This window comes from Mesoplodon mirus, assembly GCF_964341445.2.
Source record: "Mesoplodon mirus genome assembly, chromosome: 2".
NCBI classification, from domain to species: Eukaryota; Metazoa; Chordata; class Mammalia; order Artiodactyla; family Ziphiidae; genus Mesoplodon; species Mesoplodon mirus.
Window position 1 is genome coordinate 116082263 of NC_138977.1, and position 21311 is coordinate 116103573.

Genomic DNA, 21311 nt, shown 5'->3' on the forward strand with positions numbered 1-21311 from the left:
GGGAGGGAAGGGACTCACTGGTGGCTCCTGGCCAGGCAGCAGTGAGCAGGATGTCTGTCAGGCTAGGACCCGCTCCTTCTATCCCAAGGTGGTGTCAGGATGCAAGGAGGGTCTGGTACCACAAAACACTAAATAATCACAACCTTTCAGTTCCATTTCCCTAAAGTGTCTATAATAAATGCCAAAGGCTCACCTATACTTTCCCACAGTACATTCTGGGCTAACACATGAGAACATGTCACATGTAGCCTAATGAGAACACGGTACATAAAATCAAACTCCTAGAAGATAAGACCGCCCTTACAAGCTCTGTATGGTGCCTGGAACACGGCTGACAATCAATATATAGCAACCACTCACTGGACGTCAAGTTGCAAAAGACTCTATTTTTTAAAATCTCTACATTTTATTCCTGGCTGTTACTTTGAGTACATCTTTTGATAAACCTGACATTTATCTGCTAAATCTGATAAGACGAGCTAGGTGTGACTCGCACTGACTGCATCAGAAGTGCTGAGTAAGTCTCTATAGTAATTTTGCAAGTTTAGTGTTTACATTTGACAGTGAGGCTGACTATATACCAGCAATCTCATAAAAACGGCTGTAACTGCTAGTGGGGAAAAAATGTCAGTGGTTTAGGAAACAACTTTCTTTTGAGTTAATCCTAATCTCCCTTGTACTCCAATCAATGTCATTCATCATTTTTGCATATTTTAGTCAGGGATTTAAACAGAATCCTCCCAAATTGGACAAAGTGCCTTAATTTTCTAAACCTATAGCCAAAACCAAATAGCACTTCTATGAACTTGTCAAGTAAACCAAGGCTTTTCTCTCCCTCCCCCCGCCCACCCCCCAAACCTAGAAAATTCTCTCTAATGACAAACGCTCCCATCCACACCACCTTCCACAGTAAACCATCAAACGAGAACAGGGGATAGTCTTTGGACCCAATTTTTCACTTGGTTTAAAATCCTTTGAAGTTTAGGTTTTAATGCATAGCTTCCTTCCCAGTATCACCAGTAAAGATTTCTCTTTCTTCGCTAAAGTGCTGTGTAGTATTATTGGGCCCTGTTTTAAGGTGGGGTAGTCGGTGCTAGACGGGGTTGCATTTCACCCACAGGCCAGGTAGTTTTTATTTCTTAACTGAGCTTTCTCTCGGGGGTGAAACACTCAGCCTGATATACAAGACCTAAAAGTAAATATTAAATTAATTTTTAAACAGCCAAGGGTACCGAAAGGGCCTATTCTTTGTCAACACCTTTCCCATGGTCCTTATTACCCTGCTAACTCCTGACTCTGTCCTCCCAATCACCATCGGTTTTTGCATTTCTTTCAAAAACACTCAAGCAAAGTCCTCTTTGATAGTGCACAGATTATACAAGTATTTGAATAAGAAAGACGGCATGTGTCCTGAAGAGTATCACCACGCAATGCCAGCAGCCTGTGAATTCACCTAAGTACTTTACAACAAAAAGAGTAACAGACTAAAGGGAAACTTCTCTCTGTGGTTTTCTTCTAAGCTGTGGGAGTGTCACTAATCATAAAGGATCTTGTGGATGATGACTTTTAGTTCTGACTTCAGTCTTCAGTTTTTAAGGGAGAGGATACTTTTATTTTCATCATGGCATGAATCCACTCTGATTGTAGCTTTGGCCCTGGTCCCTATAGAAGCCTACAACATATTTTTCCCAATTCCAGATTCAAATATTAAATAAAAACAGATGTGCAAAACTAAAGGAAAATCCGCCACCAAAAACATACCCTACCCTCCACAAAACCACCAGCTTTGGGGAAAACCAAGGTCCGCTGCCCCACGTCCTTTGCCTAAACTTAAAAAAGAACAGATTCACATTGCTCCTTAACCTGTGCTCGGCTCACTGTCCGAAGAGGCCGACGAGAGGGAGCTGAGGTCTAGAAGTTCCTGGGGTGCTCTCCACGCCCCCTCCTGGGCCATTCTTCGTCCACCCACCTGCGCAGGACCTTCTCCACATCGGCCCTGTGGTAGAGCCGGCAGAGCTCCATCAGCTGGCCCACCGTCCTCTGACTGTTGCGGAGTAAGAACTCCAGGGTGGGGCTCTGGGGCCGCTGCTCCAGGAAACACAGTTCATCGTAGGGCATGCCCCACTTGCTTGCGAAATTCCTCCAGTTTTTGACTGTTGGGTGACAGGGATCCAGCTTTATCCTGATCACGTCTAGTAAGTCCTGGTCATTGAGCAAGTCGCTGATGGTGGGGGTCAGGAGCGAGCAGGATGAACAGGTACAGTTTTCTGCACAGGACGCGTCCTTGCTTATATCTGCGGGGACAAACGATACGGTCCACGTGTCAGCAAGAGGCCCAAGAGGCGCGCTCATCTCTTCCGTGCTTTACTTTCCCGCTGAAAGGTTCATAGCATCAGTGTAAGTACAACAGCGCATCTTACAGAGATATTTCAGGATACTCATTTCTACATACTCACCAATAACGTGTTCTTCTTTATGGCCAAGGGTGGCTGCTTTGCCGGAAGCGGTGGCAAGATTTTATAAAGCCAGTTTTCCTTTCTTTCTGAGACTCTCTGTCGCCCAGGCTGTGCATCTGTGAGACTGCTGGCCAGACGAGGGCCCCGAGGAGCAGGGCTTTCTCCGTGGGCAAACTGCCAGTCCAGGGCTGTCGGACTCTTCATCTCACGAGAAACCAGCCCTCCTCGCCTGCTCTCAACCCTCACCCCTTCCAAGTTACAAGTCAGCCCTGACAGCTTCTTAAAGCCAAGCACAGCATGTGAGGGTGTAAAGGATTGCATAATTCTTTAAAAGGTCTTTAAAAAAAAAAAATAGGGCTTCCCTGGTGGCGCAGTGGTTGAGAGTCCGCCTGCCGATGCAGGGGACACGGGGTCGTGCCCCGGTCCGGGAGGATCCCACATGCCGCGGAGCGGCTGGGCCCATGAGCCATGGCTGCTGAGCCTGTGCATCCGCAACAGGAGAGGCCACAACAGTGAGAGGCCCGCGTACCGCCAAAAAAAAAAAAAAAAAAATACACACACACCCAAAACTGGAATATCCACTCCATATGTGTATTTGAAAATGACTGATAATTGATAATGCCAGAAAACTTACTTTTTAGATTTATGGCCACCTTATCATGCCTTTGCCTTTATCTCTGTTTTCTTCACCCATGGGGCTGCCTTTGAAGTGGAGCCAACACCCTGAGGTGCGCAGCAGGTGGGACGAGTGGGTGGCTTTGAGCTCAGCCTCAGCAAGAGCAGCCCCAGAGCGGAGGAAGGACAAACTTCCCCATCGGTCATCTTTGGCCTCATGCAGTACCCGGCAGCACGTTAGCAGGAGGGTGAAGTTAGTAGGTAAGTGGTGAGTAGGTCAGAGGTTAGTAGGTCAGAGGCAAACCAGTTATAGTAAAATTGTAAGCAGGGTCTGTACAGCATGGCAACCCAGGCAACTTAAAATATGCAACAGCACTGGGTCTCCTGACGCCTCTGACCAGGGACATTAACAGCTAAAGGTGACACTAGAGATCACTGGCTTGGAAAATTCTGGGAGGTTATGATGACCTTTTCTACACTGAGCCGTGTGGACCTCCCAATTTAGGAAAGTAAAGATCTCAGAAAAAAGGACTCACTTTGGTGACTGTAAGATTGAGAACCAGCAATTTTGAGGCAAGCACGCAGTAAAAGATAACAAGAGCCGTGAAAATTATGTTCATGCTCTTTGACCTACTAACGTAACTTCTGAGAATCCAGCCTAAGGAGATCATCTAGAATATGTATATACACGAACATTTTAATTACAGTTTATTCATATTATCCATTTTTAAAAAAACAGTTTAAAAAGTTAGGGGACTAGTGGAATAACTTATTGTACTATTTGATGGGATATTATTTAAGTAATTATGAAGACTACGTAGCAACCTAGAAAATGTTTGTGCTCTCACATTAAGTGGAAAACGCAAGATGTGAGGAATTTATGTACTCATTACAACTATGGAAAAAGTCTCTTAATATTACTATGGAAGGAAATGTACAAAAGTTATAATAGCTGTTGTGGTTAATGTGGTAGGATTATGTTTCTATTTTCCAAACTTTCTCTAGTGGTGGTGTATTTCTATGATAACTAAAACAATGTATTACATTAATAAATATATTGTTTAGCATAGAGAAGGCTTAGCAGTGGAGTGACCCTCCTCTTTGCCAAGCTTCACTTACGCCTTTGAGCCCACTCCTCACTTCTTTCCCCATGATTTGTTTCGTCAAATATCTCCTTTCCTTCCCCTCATCTCCAGCCACCCAACTCTACTGATCCTCTTTCCTTCATCTACAAATATGTACAGGGCTCCTCTATCATAAAAAATAAGAACCTCAGGGCTTCCCTGGTGGCGCAGTGGTTGGGAGTCCGCCTGCCGATGCAGGGGACGCAGGTTCGTGCCCCGGTCTGGGGGGATCCCACATGCCGCGGAGCGGCTGGGCCCATGAGCCATGGCCGCTGGGCCTGCGCGTCCGGAGTCTGTGCTCCGCAGCAGGAGAGGCCACAGCAGGGAGAGGCCCGAGTAACGCAAATAAATAAATAAATAAATAAATAAGAACCTCGAGCTTCCCTGGTGGCGCAAATGCTTGAGAGTCCGCCTACCGATGCAGGGGACACGGGTTCGTGCCCCGGTCCGGGAGGATCCCACATGCCGCGGAGTGACTGGGCCCGTGAGCCATGGCCGCTGAGCCTGCGCGTCCGGAGTCTGTGCTCCGCAACGCAAGAGGCCACAACAGTGAGAGGCCCGCATACCGCAAAAAAAAAAAACACCTCAAACTGCCCTCCTCTAGCTTCATAACTCACTGAAGTGACTTTCTCTTAACTCTAATTTACTGTTTTTATAAAATGTATCTATTGGGCCTCCCTGGTGGCGCAGTGGTTGAGAGTCCGCCTGCCGATGCAGGGGATACGGGTTCGTGCCCCGGTCTGGGAGGATCCCATATGCCGCGGAGCGGCTGGGCCCGTGAGCCATGGCCGCTGAGCCTGTGCGTCCGGAGCCTGTGCTCCGCAACGGGAGAGGCCACAACAGTGAGAGGCCCGCGTACAGCAAAAAAAAAAAAAAAAAAAAAAAATGTATCTATTATTATTATTCTTTTGGCCATACCACACGGCACGTGGGATCTTAGTTTCCTGAGCAGGGATCGAACCCGTGGCCCCTGCAGTGGAAGCGTGGAGTCTTAACCACCCGCCAGGGAAGCCCCAATTTACTATTAAACTTCTAGAAGGAGAATTCAAAACCCGTTGCTTCCAATGCCTCATCATGTTCTTAATCTTCACCTTCTTTGGCTTTGAGCAGCATCTGACCCAGCCTAGTTCTTGCCAAACCCTGTAGAGACTGGACCCAGTTCCCTACACTGCAACTGTGGGCCAGAGTCCAGTTCTGATGGGGTAGAAAAGTCCAGAGAAGCACATCCCCACCTGCCTTTGAGGATCACCCAGACCTCCTGCTGCTGCTGACGCCCCCATCACACCAGCTCCCCTTGGATCTGGCTGCCTCTGGAACTGGGCCCAAGACTCTTTTGCCCCTTTGGACACTGTCTATTGCACTGCAGGCTGTGTTTTCCCTGAAGGTTCCTTCTGAAAGCCAAGCTCCATATCCCCAGGCATACCCTACCATGTCCTGGACACATCCCTTCTCTTCTCAGCCTGATATGCTAAGATCCTAGCCTGTCTCATGGCTGAGTCCTTGGGAGTTCCAAGGAAGCGCTCTAGCACTGTTCTCAGCCTGAAGTTTTCCCCTTCCACATTCTCTCTCCCTTTGGTCACCTTCTCCACTCCCAACAACCTCTACAAAACTCTCCTACTAGAATAGAAGACCCTTTCTTTTTGCATCTGCAGGACCCAGTACAGCCCTCGGCATATAGTAAATGCTTAACCAACGTGGGCTGAATGAGTGAGTGAATAAATGAATGGTCAGCCCTACCCACTCGCTTGGGCTCCAGAACTGACTACTGGAAAGCTCCTCTTGATGTTCAGAAGACATCTCCAACTCAAAGGACCCGAAACAATACTTAAATTTCTCCTGCTATGCACACAAAGCACCTCAAGTCCCCTATTTACACTTGAAGTTCCCCAGCATCCTTACAGATTTCTTCTCTCTATCCAACCAGTTACCAGGGTCCCAGCCTCCCCTGGAAGCTCTCCACACCTCTCTTACTATTCCCCGTGAATTCCTTGAATATAATCTGTGCTCCAGAGAAGGGGGACTACTCAGTTCCCCGAACAGACAACCTGTATTTTCCTTTTCTTCAAAGTTTAATTAAAAGAAAAGAAGAAAACTAATATAAGCTCAGTGTAGAACATTTAAAAATTATATACAATTGTGAATTTTGTATACACTTGAACATTTAGGGTTTTCCCATATTTTCATGACTATGAGGAACAGTTCGATGCAGATCCTTACATATAAAAATTTGGGGCACATCTTTAACCATCTCACCAGTAATGGGATTATTAGGCCAAAAGTTACGAGCATTTTTAGGCTATCAATGCATATACGCTAAATTGCTTTCCAGAAATAAATGCTGTACCAATTTATACTCCAAACAGAGTATAGTGATGGTGCTTATCTCACTTCACTTTTGTCAGCACCAAATATTACTTTTAAAAAATCTTTGTCAGTTGCATAGGTGGAAATTAACAAAGATTTCCTCCATGCCTTTTCTGGTATTTTCTCTCTGATCAGTTATCTATCTCTCTTCTTTCTCTCTCCCTTTCACTGAACTTCCTCTAACTGGGCTTCCCTTCAGCTACTGAACTTCATCCATTCTATAAAACCCACCTCAGGGCTTCCCTGGTGGTGCAGTGGTTAAGAATCCGCCTGCCAATGCAGGGGACACGGGTTCGAACCCTGGTCCTGGAAGACCCCACATGGCATGGAGCAACTAAGCCTGTGCGCCACAACTACTGAGCCCGCGAGCCACAACTACTGAATCCCGCGTGCCTAGAAGCCTGTGCTCCGCAACAAGAGAAGCCACCGTGATGAGAAGCCCACATTCCACACAAAGAGTAGCCCCCGCTCACCGCAACTAGAGAAAGCCCACACGCAGCAACGAAGACCCAATGCAGCCAAAAATAAATAAATAAAACAAATTTATATATATTAAAAAAAACCCATCTCAGATACACCCCTTCATGAAATCCCCCAGCTCCTGCCTAGAATGCTGTCTCATCCAGAATCCCATCATTTTGTTTGCATCTCCTGACTCTGCCTTGCAGTGAGATATTCTGTATGGTTTTTGTTGTTGTTTTTCTTCCTCATTTACCTTAAATGCCCTGAGAACAGATCCATATCCTTCCACAGTATGTCCCACATCTTACAGTTCTAAAATGTTGAATTACATTTACATGTAATATAGTGAGAGTTATTCTTCAGCTTCATTAATAACAGTATACAAAGAAATAAGACTTTAGCTGCATGGTGGGACAGAAGTTTACTTATTTAAAAAAAAAAAAGAACTGTCTAATGGTGAAGGTGGTTTTGCAGTAAAAGGGGGAAACTGTGCAATTTTCTTTGCCCTTATTTAAAGGTAGGGTCAGGGGCTTCCCTGGTGGCTCAGTGGTTGAGAGTCCGCTTGCCGATGCAGGCGAAACGGGTTCATGCCCCGGTCTGGGAAGATCCCACATGCCGCGGAGCGGCTAGGCCCGTGAGCCATGGCCGCTGAGCCTGCACATCCGGAGCCTGTGCTCCGCAACCAGAGAGGCCACAACAGTGAGAGGCCCGTGTACCGCAAAAAAAAAAAAAAAGTTTAAAGGTAGGGTCAAAATAATATTCTGTCAAGTGGAAAAGAAAGCAGCTTACCAAAGGGTATGTATAATTCAGTTTTTGTAAAAACAAAATAATACGGTCATTTATATCCACATAAAGTATATGTTATGCACACATTCATGGGCACAGAAAAAACCTGGAAGTACATATAACAACGTTAACAATGGATAGTTCCTAATTTTCTATAGTTACTGTGTTTATTTGGCTACTTAAAAATATTTTTTAAATGTCACAGAAAAATAAAGTAGGATTTACCCCTCTAAGTCCAGAATTAAATGTATTAGTGTCTGAAAGTCTGCTTTGTATTACCTCCATAAGACTCAGGGTTGGCAATGTTTTCTCCTTTAGTGTCAAGAAGAAGAATGAAAACATCATTAAGGGTTCTGTGAAGCTCCTCTAAGCCTTCTAGTATATAAGAAGCTTCTATTTCTTTGAACAACTACATAGACTACAAAATTATCAGTTTGTTTTAAAATATATGATGTGTCAAAAAGCCTATTGATGTTTTCCTTTTGTATTTTCTTTTTTTTTTGCTGTACGCGGGCCTCTCACTGCTGTGGCCTCTCCCGTTGCGGAGCACAGGCTCCGGACACACAGGCTCCGCGGCCATGGCTCGCGGGCCCAGCCGCTCCGCGGCATGTGGGATCTTCCGGGATCGGGGCACGAACCCGTGTCCCCTGCATCGGCAGGCGGACTCTCAACCACTGCGCCACCAGGGAAGCCCTCCTTTTGTATTTTCAATGACACAAATGCTAAGCCATTTAGTGAACTGGAATCTACCGAAACTGCCAACAGTTGTGAATTTAAAGTTGCCTTTTAGAATCATAAACTATAATTAGCTCTCTGAGGACTTAAACAGAGAAATGTGTTTCTTTTCCTATGAAACACATTTTGTCCTGCCCTGCTATAAACACCTATCATGTAACAGTGCACATGAAAGGAAAGATTGGGTCATGCCTTGGGGAAGAAACAATTGTGGAGAGAGACAGACTCAGGACCAAAGAAGTTTTCATCAGAAATGGGGAAAAATGGGATTATTATTTGATGCTTCTCAATAGCTAGCACAGGGTGGCTGTACAGCAGAAACTCAAAAACTGTTTACTAAATGAATGAATGAGAACTGTGCTTTCTCCTCAGGAGACAAGGTAGGTTTCTTACTACTGTTTGATGAATTTTAGGACCTGAAGAGAGAATTACTAGTAAAGGGAAGAGAATGTTGCTGATGTCTGCTGGCAGTTAACAGATATGGTGGGAAATAGAACAGAATTGGTCTTCAAATACAAAAAGACGGATTGATTCTAGATTTGGGGGAAGGAAAGGAGAGTGTTATTGAGAAAAGAGAAGTTAATTATGTATAAATATTCACTTAGATTCTCTAACAAGTAGGGTCCTCACTTGTCATATTTTGACACTTGACTTGGGTATTTTCCACCGATGCAAAACAAGAATGTATTACACCATTAATTTATGATGACTTCTTATTGTAGCGGCCAAAACCCTGGAAGGACTTGCCCTCTGTAAGTTCAGTTTGAGTACTGGCTTAAACTAAGGAAGAATTTATCAGTGGAGAAAGGGCCAAATTTCTCAGCGATTTTCATCACCACAGTAACTGTCATTTATCAAATGCCTAACGTATAACCGGCCCTACACTGAGTCCTTTACGCACATAATCCTGAAGCATCCGATTCTGCATGTGTATCAGATGGGGCCCATCAAACCCCGGTGCTCCAGCTTCCCAGCTGGCACTTAACATCCATGGACTTTAGATTCCTCATCTATCAAATGGAGATGATAATAATTCCTATAGCTCATGAATGAAATGAGATAAATGATGTGAAAGCATTTTTGTCAAGTCTTATGTAAATGTTATTTAATGATGTTAGGTTTTACATTTATTTTTTTTTAAGTAGATTGGAAAAAAAAGAATCCCCATGTCATCTGGCCTCTGTTGACACCTCCTAGCTCACCACATTTTCTACTGCTCCTCACTGCCCACACTTGTCCCTAGAACACTAAGCTCAATGCCGCCTCAGGACCTTTGCACCAACTAGTTCTGTCCCCTGGAGTCCTCCTTCCTCAGATCTCCACATGGCTGGCTTCTTTGCATTATTTAGACCTTGGTGCACATTCTTAGCTAAAGAAGCATCCTTTCCCTGCAGGCAAAACCCATTGTACTCATTTATTTTCCTCAAGGCACCTACCACCATATGAAATTACTTATTTGTGTTTATTGTCTGTCACTCCCAACTAGTATATAAGCTCCAAGAGGAAAGGGATGTAGATGTCTGATGTCACCACTTCCTTACAGGCACATAGTAGGCACTCAATAATGTCTGCTGAGTAAATCAAATGAATGAAGAATGGGACACGGAGAAACAGTCAAATTAGAAACCTCTGGGCAGCCTATGAAGAGCTATCTAGAGATTTTCAGACGAACTGAAAGTTTTTTAGTGCTGAGTATATACAAGGCAGAAGAAAGATGGCTGGCTGCTATGGAGACAGAGTACACTGAGTACCACAGAGGTTATCCACATGAGCTTTAGAGGCGTGCCGACCGTCAATACAGTCGAGGCTGTGCGGGTGTGCAGCTTGGACAGGTTACTGAGCTTGCTAACACCATGGCCTCCCTCTCTGAACAGCGAGAGCGATACCTATTTCATTAGGTTGTTGAGAGGATTAAATGATATCATCCCTTAAAGCCTCATCCTAGTGCGTGGTAAGTATGCAACAAAGAATTAGTAGCTGTAGGGCTTCCCTGGTGGTGCAGTGGTTGAGAGTCCGCCTGCTGATGCAGGGGACACGGGTTCGTGCCCCGGTCCGGGAGGATCCCACATGCCACGGAGTGGCTGGGCCCGTAAGCCATGGCCGCTGAGCCTGCGCATCCGGAGCCTGTGCTCCGCAACGGGAGAGGCCACAACAGTGAGAGGCCCGTGTGCCGCAAAAAAAAAAAAAAAAAAAAAAAATTAGTAGCTACGGGTAAGGAACCATAACCAACAGCCTTTTTTAAAGCAGTGGTTCTCAACCTTGGCCAAAAAATGGAACTCTCTGACCCCCCTTACCCTGCCCCTCCTGCAGAGATTTACAAAATCCTGATGTCTGGTGCCACCCACAAGATCCTTATTTATTTGGTCCAGGGTGCAGGCAGGACATGGGAATTTTTTTTAAGCTCTCCTGACAATTCTAATGTGCAGTCAGGGTTGAAAACCATTGCCTTAAAGACATCTACAGAGTAAGTTCTTAGTCAGAAGGGCCTGCCAAGAGTAGATTTTAGAATGACAGCTACTTCTTTTTGAAAGATACTGTGTCTGCTTGGTGATTAGGAGTCTGTGGATAGATAATACTTCCCTACGCTCATAAGCAGAATGGATTTTCCTACGGGGCTTTTTTTGCCCCTCTCCCCCTATTCTTCATCCTCTCTCTCACACACATTTTACATCAAACCTTAAAGAAGAGTTCAGAAATCAAGCATGTTCATCGACAAGGTATGTCTATGCCATTTAAAGCAAAGTAAGAAACAGTTCGTGTCCAATGATGCAGTGTCTAACTCTCAAGTTTGAGGCTGGCAGGTTATAAAATGCTGGTCAATTAACAGTTAATTGGAACAAGACACAGAATTCACAAGGGTCATGACTGGCTGAGCCTAGAAAATTGCTTCAGTCAGGATGTCAGCAGTGGATCACAGATTGACTTAATGTACCTCCCTGCAGGGGACGTGCTGTTTTATCTTGTACGTCCTGGCTTTTCAAGAGCTATTACCACACGGGTGTTTTCCTCCAAAGCGCTCAGTGCCACTGCTGGCTCTCAGATCGTTTATAATAATGCTCCTCATGATAACTAGGTCTTGAGTTAGCTCAAACAATTAAATAGTAAACATTTTGTATTGGCAGCTTTGCAAACAGCAAAACATTGTGGTTCTAAAATAAAATAACTCTCTCCTAGGTGTCTATTAATTATGAGATTTGGAAAATACCAACAAGTGTCAAACTACAGTCAAATACTTCTGCAGTTATGTTTGTTAAGGGTGTCAATTCACTCTTTTTTCTGTGTGTGGTGTCCAATGTGGTTGGAAATAAATATATTTAAAATGCCAGTTTATGGCTCTGAGAAATCACTGGGGTGCCCACATACCACACGACTCATCAGAGGTAGTTATTTGATATGAGCTGGAAAATGATGAAGAATTATTTTTATCTATTAAGAAACTGACCCAAGGGCTTTTGGTGGGTGTTTGATCTCTTAACCAAAGGGAAAAACAATATGGTTTCATTTTCCCTCTCTGAAATACCCCTTTAAGAAGACATCAAGTTGCTAACATCCCTGGGGAGGCTAACTGACAAACTGGATGGATCCTGGCTAGTAAACCACGCAGGGCATTCTGTCATCAAACAAAACTGGAGTGTAGAAGGCACGTTTAAAGAAAAAGAAACACACATAAGAAAGGACCCAGGTTAAAATTCAACACAGAATTTTACATAAATTCTGAAATTATGTGACACAAACATATTTAGTAAGTGTCACTTTATGGACCTAATTTGAAAAAAATGAAAATCCTATTGTACATTCACTTCTATGGGGAAACTAGGTTTAGATGAGGCAACTGCTGAATTATACAAGGTCGTCAGAAAAGTCAGTCTTGAAAAACAGGTAACTGTGGAGAATAGATGGGGAGGCGGGTCATGGTCCAGGTGATAAATACCACCACCAGAAGGGAGAACAAGAAGAGGTTTTTAACTTTACTATTTGGGAGTTTTGTGTGTTTTGTTTGTTTGTTTTTATAACTGAGGTTTATTCCTTTAATGCCCAAATGTTTTCACTTTGAAAAATTGCCTGAAAACATTGTAAAATGTTAATGTCTCCTGAGGGCTTGCTTCTGTATTCAACGGTTCCACCCAGGGGGCTTTGCTTTTCTAGTAGTAGCTGATTCTGAATTGTACTCTTATTCTTTCCTTGATTACAAACTGTCATTTCTCACTCTGGTCAATTCCCTCCTTCTATCCGAGAGCCCTCCGTTCTCCCCATAGTCCTTATTTTAACCAGATATAAACTGGATGGCAGGTAACTAAGGTTTTCAAATTGCAAGAATTAAATAAAAGCCAGGCTCTGAGTTAAGGCTTGACCAAGGGCCTGATGCGGGGAAAGCAGCAAGCTTCTGGGAAAGGTGTTTCAGCGGCTCAGAGGCTGACTCTGTGGGAGTCGGGGTGGACCTTGGCTTTGTTCCAGAGGGAGACTCTGAGCTGGAAGCCTGACCTTCACCCCCATGTGTGACACTCAGGTATTCAACACGTGTGCTACACAGGCGATGCGTCTGACCAATAGAGAGGCAGCCTGGTCTGGTGGGGATGGGAGTGTTGGGTCTGGCCTGGGGCTTGACTCCCACTTAGGACCTATGTGATGGGCACCAGCCACGGAACCCAGGGCTACTTCTGTTGCATCCACCTGGTGAAGAAAATAACTGGACCCACAGAGTTGTCATGAACGCTTTTTTTTCTGAGTATATCTCTAAAAGTGCTTGAAGGGGGCCTGGTACATGGCAAATGCTAAATTAGTGTAAGTAAAACAATAAGATAAATCTTACTTAGGTGGCAACTCTCATTCAAAGAGGAAATATAGGGATCTGCTTTTGCCCTTTTTTCCAAGAGCAAAGCCAATAAGTCAATGTCTCTCATTTGCTTGTTTATGGGAAAAAAAACCCAAACCCAACCAAACACCTGTACACTCCTCTGGCCAAAGCATCGTGCTGGGTGGTACAGCTGTTGACTTCAGCAGTACAATTTCTCTCAGTAATACTACCTGCTATCACTGTGAAAAGTTTATTCTCTTTGAAAATCTTCCATGTCTTTTTTTTTTTTTTTTTTTTTTGCGGTACACGGGGCTCTCACTGCTGTGGCCTCTCCCGCCGCGGAGCACAGGCCCTGGACACGCAGGCCCAGCGGCCATGGCCCACGGGCCCAGCCGCTCCGTGGCACATGGGATCCTCCCAGACCGGGGCACGAACCCGCGTCCCCTGCATCGGCAGGCGGACTCCCAACCACTGCGCCACCAGGGAAGCCCCTTCCATGTCATTTTGACACAGGTAAAAATTTTTAGAGACAACCTGAAATTTGATTATTAATGACCTTAACTCATAAGAGTCTTTGAACGATTTATAGATATTCCTAAGCAACTTACTTGATTCATTCTCATTTTAGCTGACGTTTCACATTAGAGTGCAGGGTGTTAGTCTTTAAAAAGTTTAAATGTAGGTTTTTTTTTAATTAGAAAAGAAATACGTGCTTGTCACAGAAAATCTAAAAACTCAGATGAGCATATGGAAAAAAAATTTCATGTTCTCATCACCCAGGCCCATCACAGTTAGCCTTTAAGAGATTTCCTTGGTTATTTTACCACATATTGTATGTATTTGCCTACACTGGATCATTTGTTATATATACATTTGTATATACAGATTAAAGTTCTGGGGGTAGATTTTTCTGATACCCACTCATGTTAGAAATTTTTAAATATAGGATAGTGAAAAGATTATTAAAATTGCCTCTGCCTGTATGCAAAGATGCTTTCCCCTCCTCCACCTCACTCAGCTAGGTGCTTCTAATTTGAGCCTGTGTCTGCTGCAGTATTTGTGGAAGAGGGAAAATTATTAGCCTGTGGCCTTAGCCTCTAGTAGGGGTGGATTCTGGTCCAAAGAAGGTGAGTTCCACTGGGTGCCTGGATGGGACCCCAGACATTGGGCCCGTCCCATGAAACCTGGTAGGTAAGCGCCACTGGAAGTTCTCCTGGCCCAGTTTCTCCTGGATTTCTCTAATCACAGAAGGACAGTAGCTAAACTGGAACTAGAATCCCAAATTCTGTCTTCCAGAACTATACCTTTGCCATTTGGCCTCCTTAGAGAGCCTGCCACACAGTGGGTCTTTAAGAAATAAAAATCTGTTGCATGACAAAAAACCACCTGGAATCTCACCACCCAGAGATAAAACTACTGCCAACATCATATTTCTAAGGAAAAAAAATTGATTATGCACCACAAGTTCTGACTTTCAGCATTGTTACTTGGGCACAGCCTGGGATTGATGACAGATTATCCTAAGGCTTTTATGAGTCACCAACCCTTCCTTAAAAAAGAAACAAACCAACCCCTGATGAATAGGGCCATTCAATATGTGTTTTGAAAGATATTTTAAAATGTTGGTGAGGTTTTTTTTTCCTAATTATTATTTTGGTAGCTTATTTTAATGCTCACTCCATATTTTCCCCATGATTAATTAATGAGGAATCTAAACATTGCCAAAGTTTCTATCTTACAATAAAGAATACAAAAGGCAGCGGGGGATGAGGCAGGGGAGACAAACTTTAAATGTTTCTTGGTTAAACACACTAGAAGCAGAAAATGGTGGGCACCAGCACATGGTCTAACGTCAGGAGGGGCCCCTTTGGCTCCCTAAGTGCCGGAGGAGGGAAGCGGGCAGCAGGCGGCTGAGCAGCCCTTCCCACGCTGACTCAGTTTGCCTACATCCCATTGTTCGCTTCCACCTGGCAAAGTTCTCTGCCAACACTGGGCTCCCAGAACTCAGAGGGAGGGAGGGTCAGTTCGACCCTCACCTGATCCTAAACCCGTCCACTTGAGAAGCCTGCTATACCCCGCCCAACCGAAGGAGGGTTAACACAGAGAAAATACTCTCTGAAGGCTTTTGTGAAATCCTGTAAGATTTCTTTGCACTTCACTGTGGTGTGTGGTTGGGAAGTTTCTCTAGTGTGTAATACAGATTTTGAAGGTTAATGATAAACATCTCAAATGATCTTGAATTTAGCCACACTAGCTATCACTGAAGCCCAGGTACCTTTAGAGTCAATCATTTACCTGAAAGGGGATCTCCAGTACTGTCTGGAAAGCCATTTTCTTCTCCCTTAAAAAACAAAAAGCAATCTTCGTTAAAACCATACCCATACATGATTAGAGATGTTATCAATTTTCCAATTTAGTTAAATTTCCACCAAAAGCTGTGGGTGGGGGAAGGAGGATGGATCTTAAAAATGGTATTTTAATGGGTAGTAAGGCAGACAGAGAAAGACAAATATCATATGGTATCGCTTATACGTGGAATCTAAAAAAATGGTACAAATGAAGTTATTTACAAAACAGAAATAGAGTCACCGATGTAGAAAACAAACTTATGCTTACCGGGGGGGGAAGCAGTGGGAGGGATAAATTAGGAGATTAGGATTGACATGTACACACTACTATATATAAAATAGATAACTAATAAGGACCTACTGTATAGCACAAGGAACTCTACTCAATACTCTGTAATTACCTGTATGGGAAAAGAATCTTTAAAAGAGTGGATATATGTATAACAGATTCACTTTGCTGTACACTTGAAACTAATACAACATTGTAAATCAACCATACTCCAATAAAAACATTTTAAAAATGGGTAGTGAATGATGTGTCTCTCCCTAGAATATAAGCTCCTGGAGGGCAGGGGCCCTTGCCTGTTTGCTCTCCATGCTGGATCCTCCGTGGCCAGAACAATGCCCAGCACACAGGAGACACTCAACACATGTTTGTTAAATGAATTACTGTCCTTATTTTTTTAAAAAGTATAAGTGCACATAACAACATGCTACTGTTTTTTTTTTATTTTTATTTATTTATTTATTTATTTTTTTTTTTTTTTTTTTTTTTTCTGTACGTGGGCCTCTCACTGTTGTGGCCTCTCCCGTTGCGGAGCACAGGCTCCGGACGCACAGGCTCAGCGGCCATGGCTCACGGGCCCAGCCGCTCCGCGGCATATGGGATCCTCCCAGACCGGGGCACGAACCCGTATCCCCTGCATCGGCAGGCGGACTCTCAACCACTGCGCCACCAGGGAGGCCCTACTGTTTTTTTTTTAAATTTCACATTATGGACTATTTCCCTTATTTTATTTCCTATTTACTTTTTGTTGGGCTTGTTGTTTGTCAGTCCAGGTTATAATTCTTTCCTGTATCTATTACACTTTTTAAGTACATATTACAAAGCAGCAAAGAGAAACTTAAAAAGCAGCGACCAATTCCCTTGAGAGGTAATTGTGTTTCTGCGTGCCTGAGGTTCCATTTTTACAACCAAGGCCATGTTACAGGATATACTACCTGGAGGGATTTACCTGATCTTCTTGTAGTGTGTGTGTGTGTGTGTGTGTGTGTGTGTGCGCGCGTGCGTGCGTGCGTGTGTAAGGGTTTTCAATGAAGTCAGCAGAGGAGACTGACCCTAGTATATGTCTATGTTAACTCCATCTTTATAAAGCTAAAATCTCTCAGCAGCTAACGGTACCCCCTCCATCCCTAGTATTGCAGAAGAAGCACTAAGAGTTGGGTCAAAGCCCTGGGTGTAAGTCCAGCTGCACTCATAACCTCAGGCACATCACTCACCAGCACTGGCTTCTGATCCCCTATTTGTATATTGAGGTGGCTGATAGATTCGCTTATCGCTAAGATGCTCCACATTCCCAGGTCTCTGAAAGTGTCATCCTTAATGATGTGTTAACTCCCTGGTGTATCAAACATTTTAAACAGTCTCTTCGTGTTAATCTCCTAAGAAGCCCTCCTCCTTGCTCGGAGCTCATAAATGCCCACGTCTCGGCAGTGCATAGACACTGGTCTAATTACAATCCTAATTTTTTTTCACACAAGAAGTATTCCTGGGCTTCCCTGGTGGCGCAGTGGTTGAGAGTCTGCCTGCTAGTGCAGGGGACGCGGGTTTGAGCCCTGGTCTGGGAGGATTCCACATGCCGCGGAGCAACTGGGCCCGTGAGCCACAACTACTCAGCCTGCGTGTCTGAAGCCTGTGCTCCGCAACAAGAGAGGCCGCGATAGTGAGAGGCCCGTGCGCCACGATGAAGGTGGCCCCCGCTTGCCACAACTAGAGAAAGCCCTTGTACAGAAACGAAGACGTAACACAGCAAAAATTAATCAATTAATGAATAAAAACTCCTACCCCCAACATCTTCTTTAAAAAAAAAAAAAAGAAGTATTCCTATGTCTTACCAGCTAGATTTTGTCCCCTAACTCATCTCAATACTGTTTTTGTTTGAGTCCTGTTCCTTCCCACTATCTTCACTAGTACAAAAAGCAAACTGCTCACCATATGTATATACAGTTTGTAAGAGTTTGGGCAGTTTCTAAAAGAACAAAAATTTCTCTCTGCAATTTTTTACTTCTGCAAGGTGAAACCCAGAAGCTCCGAGATGTTAAGGCCACTATTCATTATTCACCCGGTCGTGTGGAGACCTGCCTTTTAGCATCTGCGCGGCTCCAGCAGGACCAGGCAGGCTTGCCCTCCCATCAACACAGTCACGGTTCTGCTCACTGAATTGGAAACTTGTGCAGAAGAAGCAAAAACAGGACCTTCAGTGTCGAGACACACAAATGTTAACACTTGACAGATTTTTGTGGTACTAATGAGGTCCTGCTAAAACATGAACTGTCCTTTAAGTAAAGACCATATTACATGGCATATCTGACTTGATTTCTCATCATCTGGAGAAAATGTTACCAAAATCAGTGTCTGGACAGACTCATCACCTGGATGTAGACGAGCAACATGACTCAGAATTACTTGTGAAGGTTGACGGGGACAGAATTTAGATCTGTGATCTTTATTCTTGCTCTGATTATTATGTTATGCTACTTTTTAGGTTAGTTTTGTAAGAGTGAAATCAGAAAAGACTGATTTTTGTGGTTTTTAGGGTCTTACTGAAACCTCATTCATTACCTCTTTTCTGAGTAGCTAATAGGTACAAGCTCCTTCGGGGGAATCCACCTACAAAGATAAAAGGACCTGAACCCTTGACCTCAAGGCCTGCCCTCAGATATGCTGGGGAAACAGAGTCGCACACGAGTAACTAAAATACAAGGCAGAAGATGGTGCACTTCAATAGGGAGAAAGAGATCAAGTCAGAGGGCAGAGGTTGCTTCCAACAAAAACACCCAGAGGCGCTTTCTTCGAATCAGAGGCATCTGAGATGAGCCTTGATGAGGGTCTGGAGAGTGGGGATGGGGAGGAAAGGACCTTTAGCCAGAGGTCCACGTGAGCCCAAAAAGAAACGGCAACAGATGGGGCCCCTGTAGGGTGTTTTGTCTGAAGCAAAGGCAGTGAGGGGGTGACGGAGGGAGATGAGGTGGGAAAAATGGGCTGAGGCCTGAAAGCCAGTCTCAGGAGATGGAAGTCACTGAAGGGCTCTCACCAGAAGCAGGGCATCCTCACAGCTGTAGAGGATCAGAGCTGGAACACGCGCCCAGGGAGAGTGGGACGGCCAGGCCATTTGAGGGAGAGGGGGGAAGCATGACTGACTCAAAGGCAAGAATTATGAGGCCCCCAAACCACTCCTTTGGGAGAGGAAGGGATAAAGCTAGAGCCACAGCAGGGATACAGCCAGGACGTGGGCAAGCGAGCGGAGGTGAGACGAAGAGCGAGTTTGGAGGATGACATGGATGAGACAAGATCTCGGCAGGAGCTGAGGATGTCTCTGGTCCTTGGAAGAGGCCGGGGCAGGAGACAGAGACATGGATGCTGACATGGTCACGGGAGGAGAGAGGCCGTGGAGGGCATGCAGTGAGGTCACAGCCTTGAGGAGCACCCAACAGCCTACCTTTCGGTAGTGAGGGAGGGAATGAGAAAGGAAAGCAGAGGAGGGAGGTCAGACAGGAGGAGAGAAAAGGTCAGGGCTCCAAGGGCCATGTGAAGATACGGTTTGGTGAGGAGAAGAGTGTTTGTGAAAGCAGCTCTAGCAGAGTGGTGGAAGCCAATGCGCTGCTTCATTTTCTCCTGTCTTTGAAGCCTCGGCTTAGACATCACCAGCTCTAGGAAGCTTCTCCAAACTCTCCGTCTGGGTGACGGGCCCTGGGTGCTCCCACAGCATCCTGGACCTGCCACTCCCCAGGGCGCTCGTCACACTGGGTGGGGAGGTTTGCAGTATCTCTTCTGCACTAGACTCTAGATTACGAGGCAAAGGGTCTTGTCCATGCTGTCCCGTAGTGATTAAAAGGCGTCTGAGACAGGTAACACAGAAGATCTGCGGGAGGGGAAGTGAGTGGGAGGGAGGGAGGAAGGAAGACTTAAATACAGCCCAGGCTCTGGGTTCTCCAGACCGGAGGATGCTGCTCTTCAAGCTGCTGTCCTTACCCCTCCCCCATTCCCTCCCATGCTGCTCTCTGGCCTCATCTCCTTGGTCACAAGTTGGGCGCCTCCACCCCCAATCCATCCTTCTCACCTGGCTCCTGTCACCTAGTCACTGTCAACCAGCTTAGTGATACGTTTAAAAACACCCTAGATGTGTCCGTCAGCTGTGGGCCTTGCCAGTCCTTAGCTCTGCATGATTCTACTCTACCAGTCTTGCTCTAAATGCTGAGTATTGCCAGGGGAAAAGAAATGACAAGCCTCACACATTCATGAGCTCACAAATCTGATCTCAGCTGGGTCCCAGCTGCTTTTTGGTCATTCTTGGTTTCCTTTCAAATTGTCCTCGTCAAGGCCTTATTGGGTCCTGTTCCAAAGCTTTTCTGTTCAGAGATTTCTGTTCAGAGGACTCATTTTAATTCTGAGTGAAGTTCAAGTGCCATCTGTTGGGTTTTTGGAAACAACCTAAATGTCCATCAATAGATGAATGGATTAACAAAATGTGGAATACTATTCACCCTTAAAAAGGAAGGAAATTCTGACACATGCTACAATAAGAATGCACCTTTAGGACATTATGATAAGTGAAATAAACCAGTCACAGACATACAAATACTATATGATTCCATTTATATGCGTTACCTAGAGGAGACAAATTCAAAGAGACAGAACGTAAAATAATGATTACCAGGGAGTGGGGCAAGGGGGAATGGGGAGTTAGTGTTTAATGGGGATAGAATTTCAGTTTGGGAAGATGAAAAAGTTCTGGAGATGATGGTGTTGACAGCTGCACAGCCATGTGAATGTACCTAATGCCTCTGAACTGTATACCTAAAAACGGTCAAGATGGTAAATACTGCATGTGTATCTTACCACAGGGGTCCCCAACCCCCGGCCGTGGACCGGTACTGGTCTGCGGACTGTTAGGAACCGGTCAACATAGCAGGAGGTGGGCAGTGGGCGAGTGAGCAAAGCTCCATCTGCGGCTCCCCGTTGCTCACATTACGGCCTGAACCATCCCCGCCTCCCCCCTCATCAGTGGATAAACTGTCTGCCACGAAACCTCTCCCTGGTGCCAAAAAGGTTGGGGACCACTGTTTTACCACATACAAATTTTTAAAAATCTCCTTAGGAAATCTGAAGGTAACCACAAAGTTGAACGCCAATGGTTTATATATACAAGTAGGCTAAAGAAAACCCCCATTTTGTAAAACCTTTCCATTGTGAATACGGGGGAATTACCTTATATTTGGGCAAATTTGTTAACCTCTGCTGAGAATTCTTTGAGTAGAAAGTTGGCTAGGTGACACTAATTTTGCACTTTGGTGAGTTTATAACCTGGTCGTCGGGTCCCATTTCTGCTTAGGGAGCTGCAGGAAC

The 21311-nt window shown here is 44.8% G+C and overlaps 1 protein-coding gene across 3 annotated transcripts in view; it reads right to left on the bottom strand.

Moving 5' to 3' along the window:
* Positions 1–1724: 1724 nt before the first annotated feature.
* The window catches only part of EDARADD (EDAR associated via death domain), a gene marked incomplete at its 5' end in the record, with an annotated part of 57508 nt that continues 37921 nt past the window's right edge, over positions 1725–21311 (bottom strand). For all 3 annotated transcript variants that reach the window (XM_082604694.1, XM_082604693.1, XM_082604695.1), the window contains 2 exons: positions 1725–2294; positions 15633–15678. In XM_082604694.1, coding sequence (XP_082460820.1) covers positions 1912–2294; positions 15633–15678 — 429 coding nt within the window. In that variant the 3' untranslated portion in view covers positions 1725–1911. The remainder of the gene's footprint in view (positions 2295–15632; positions 15679–21311) is intronic.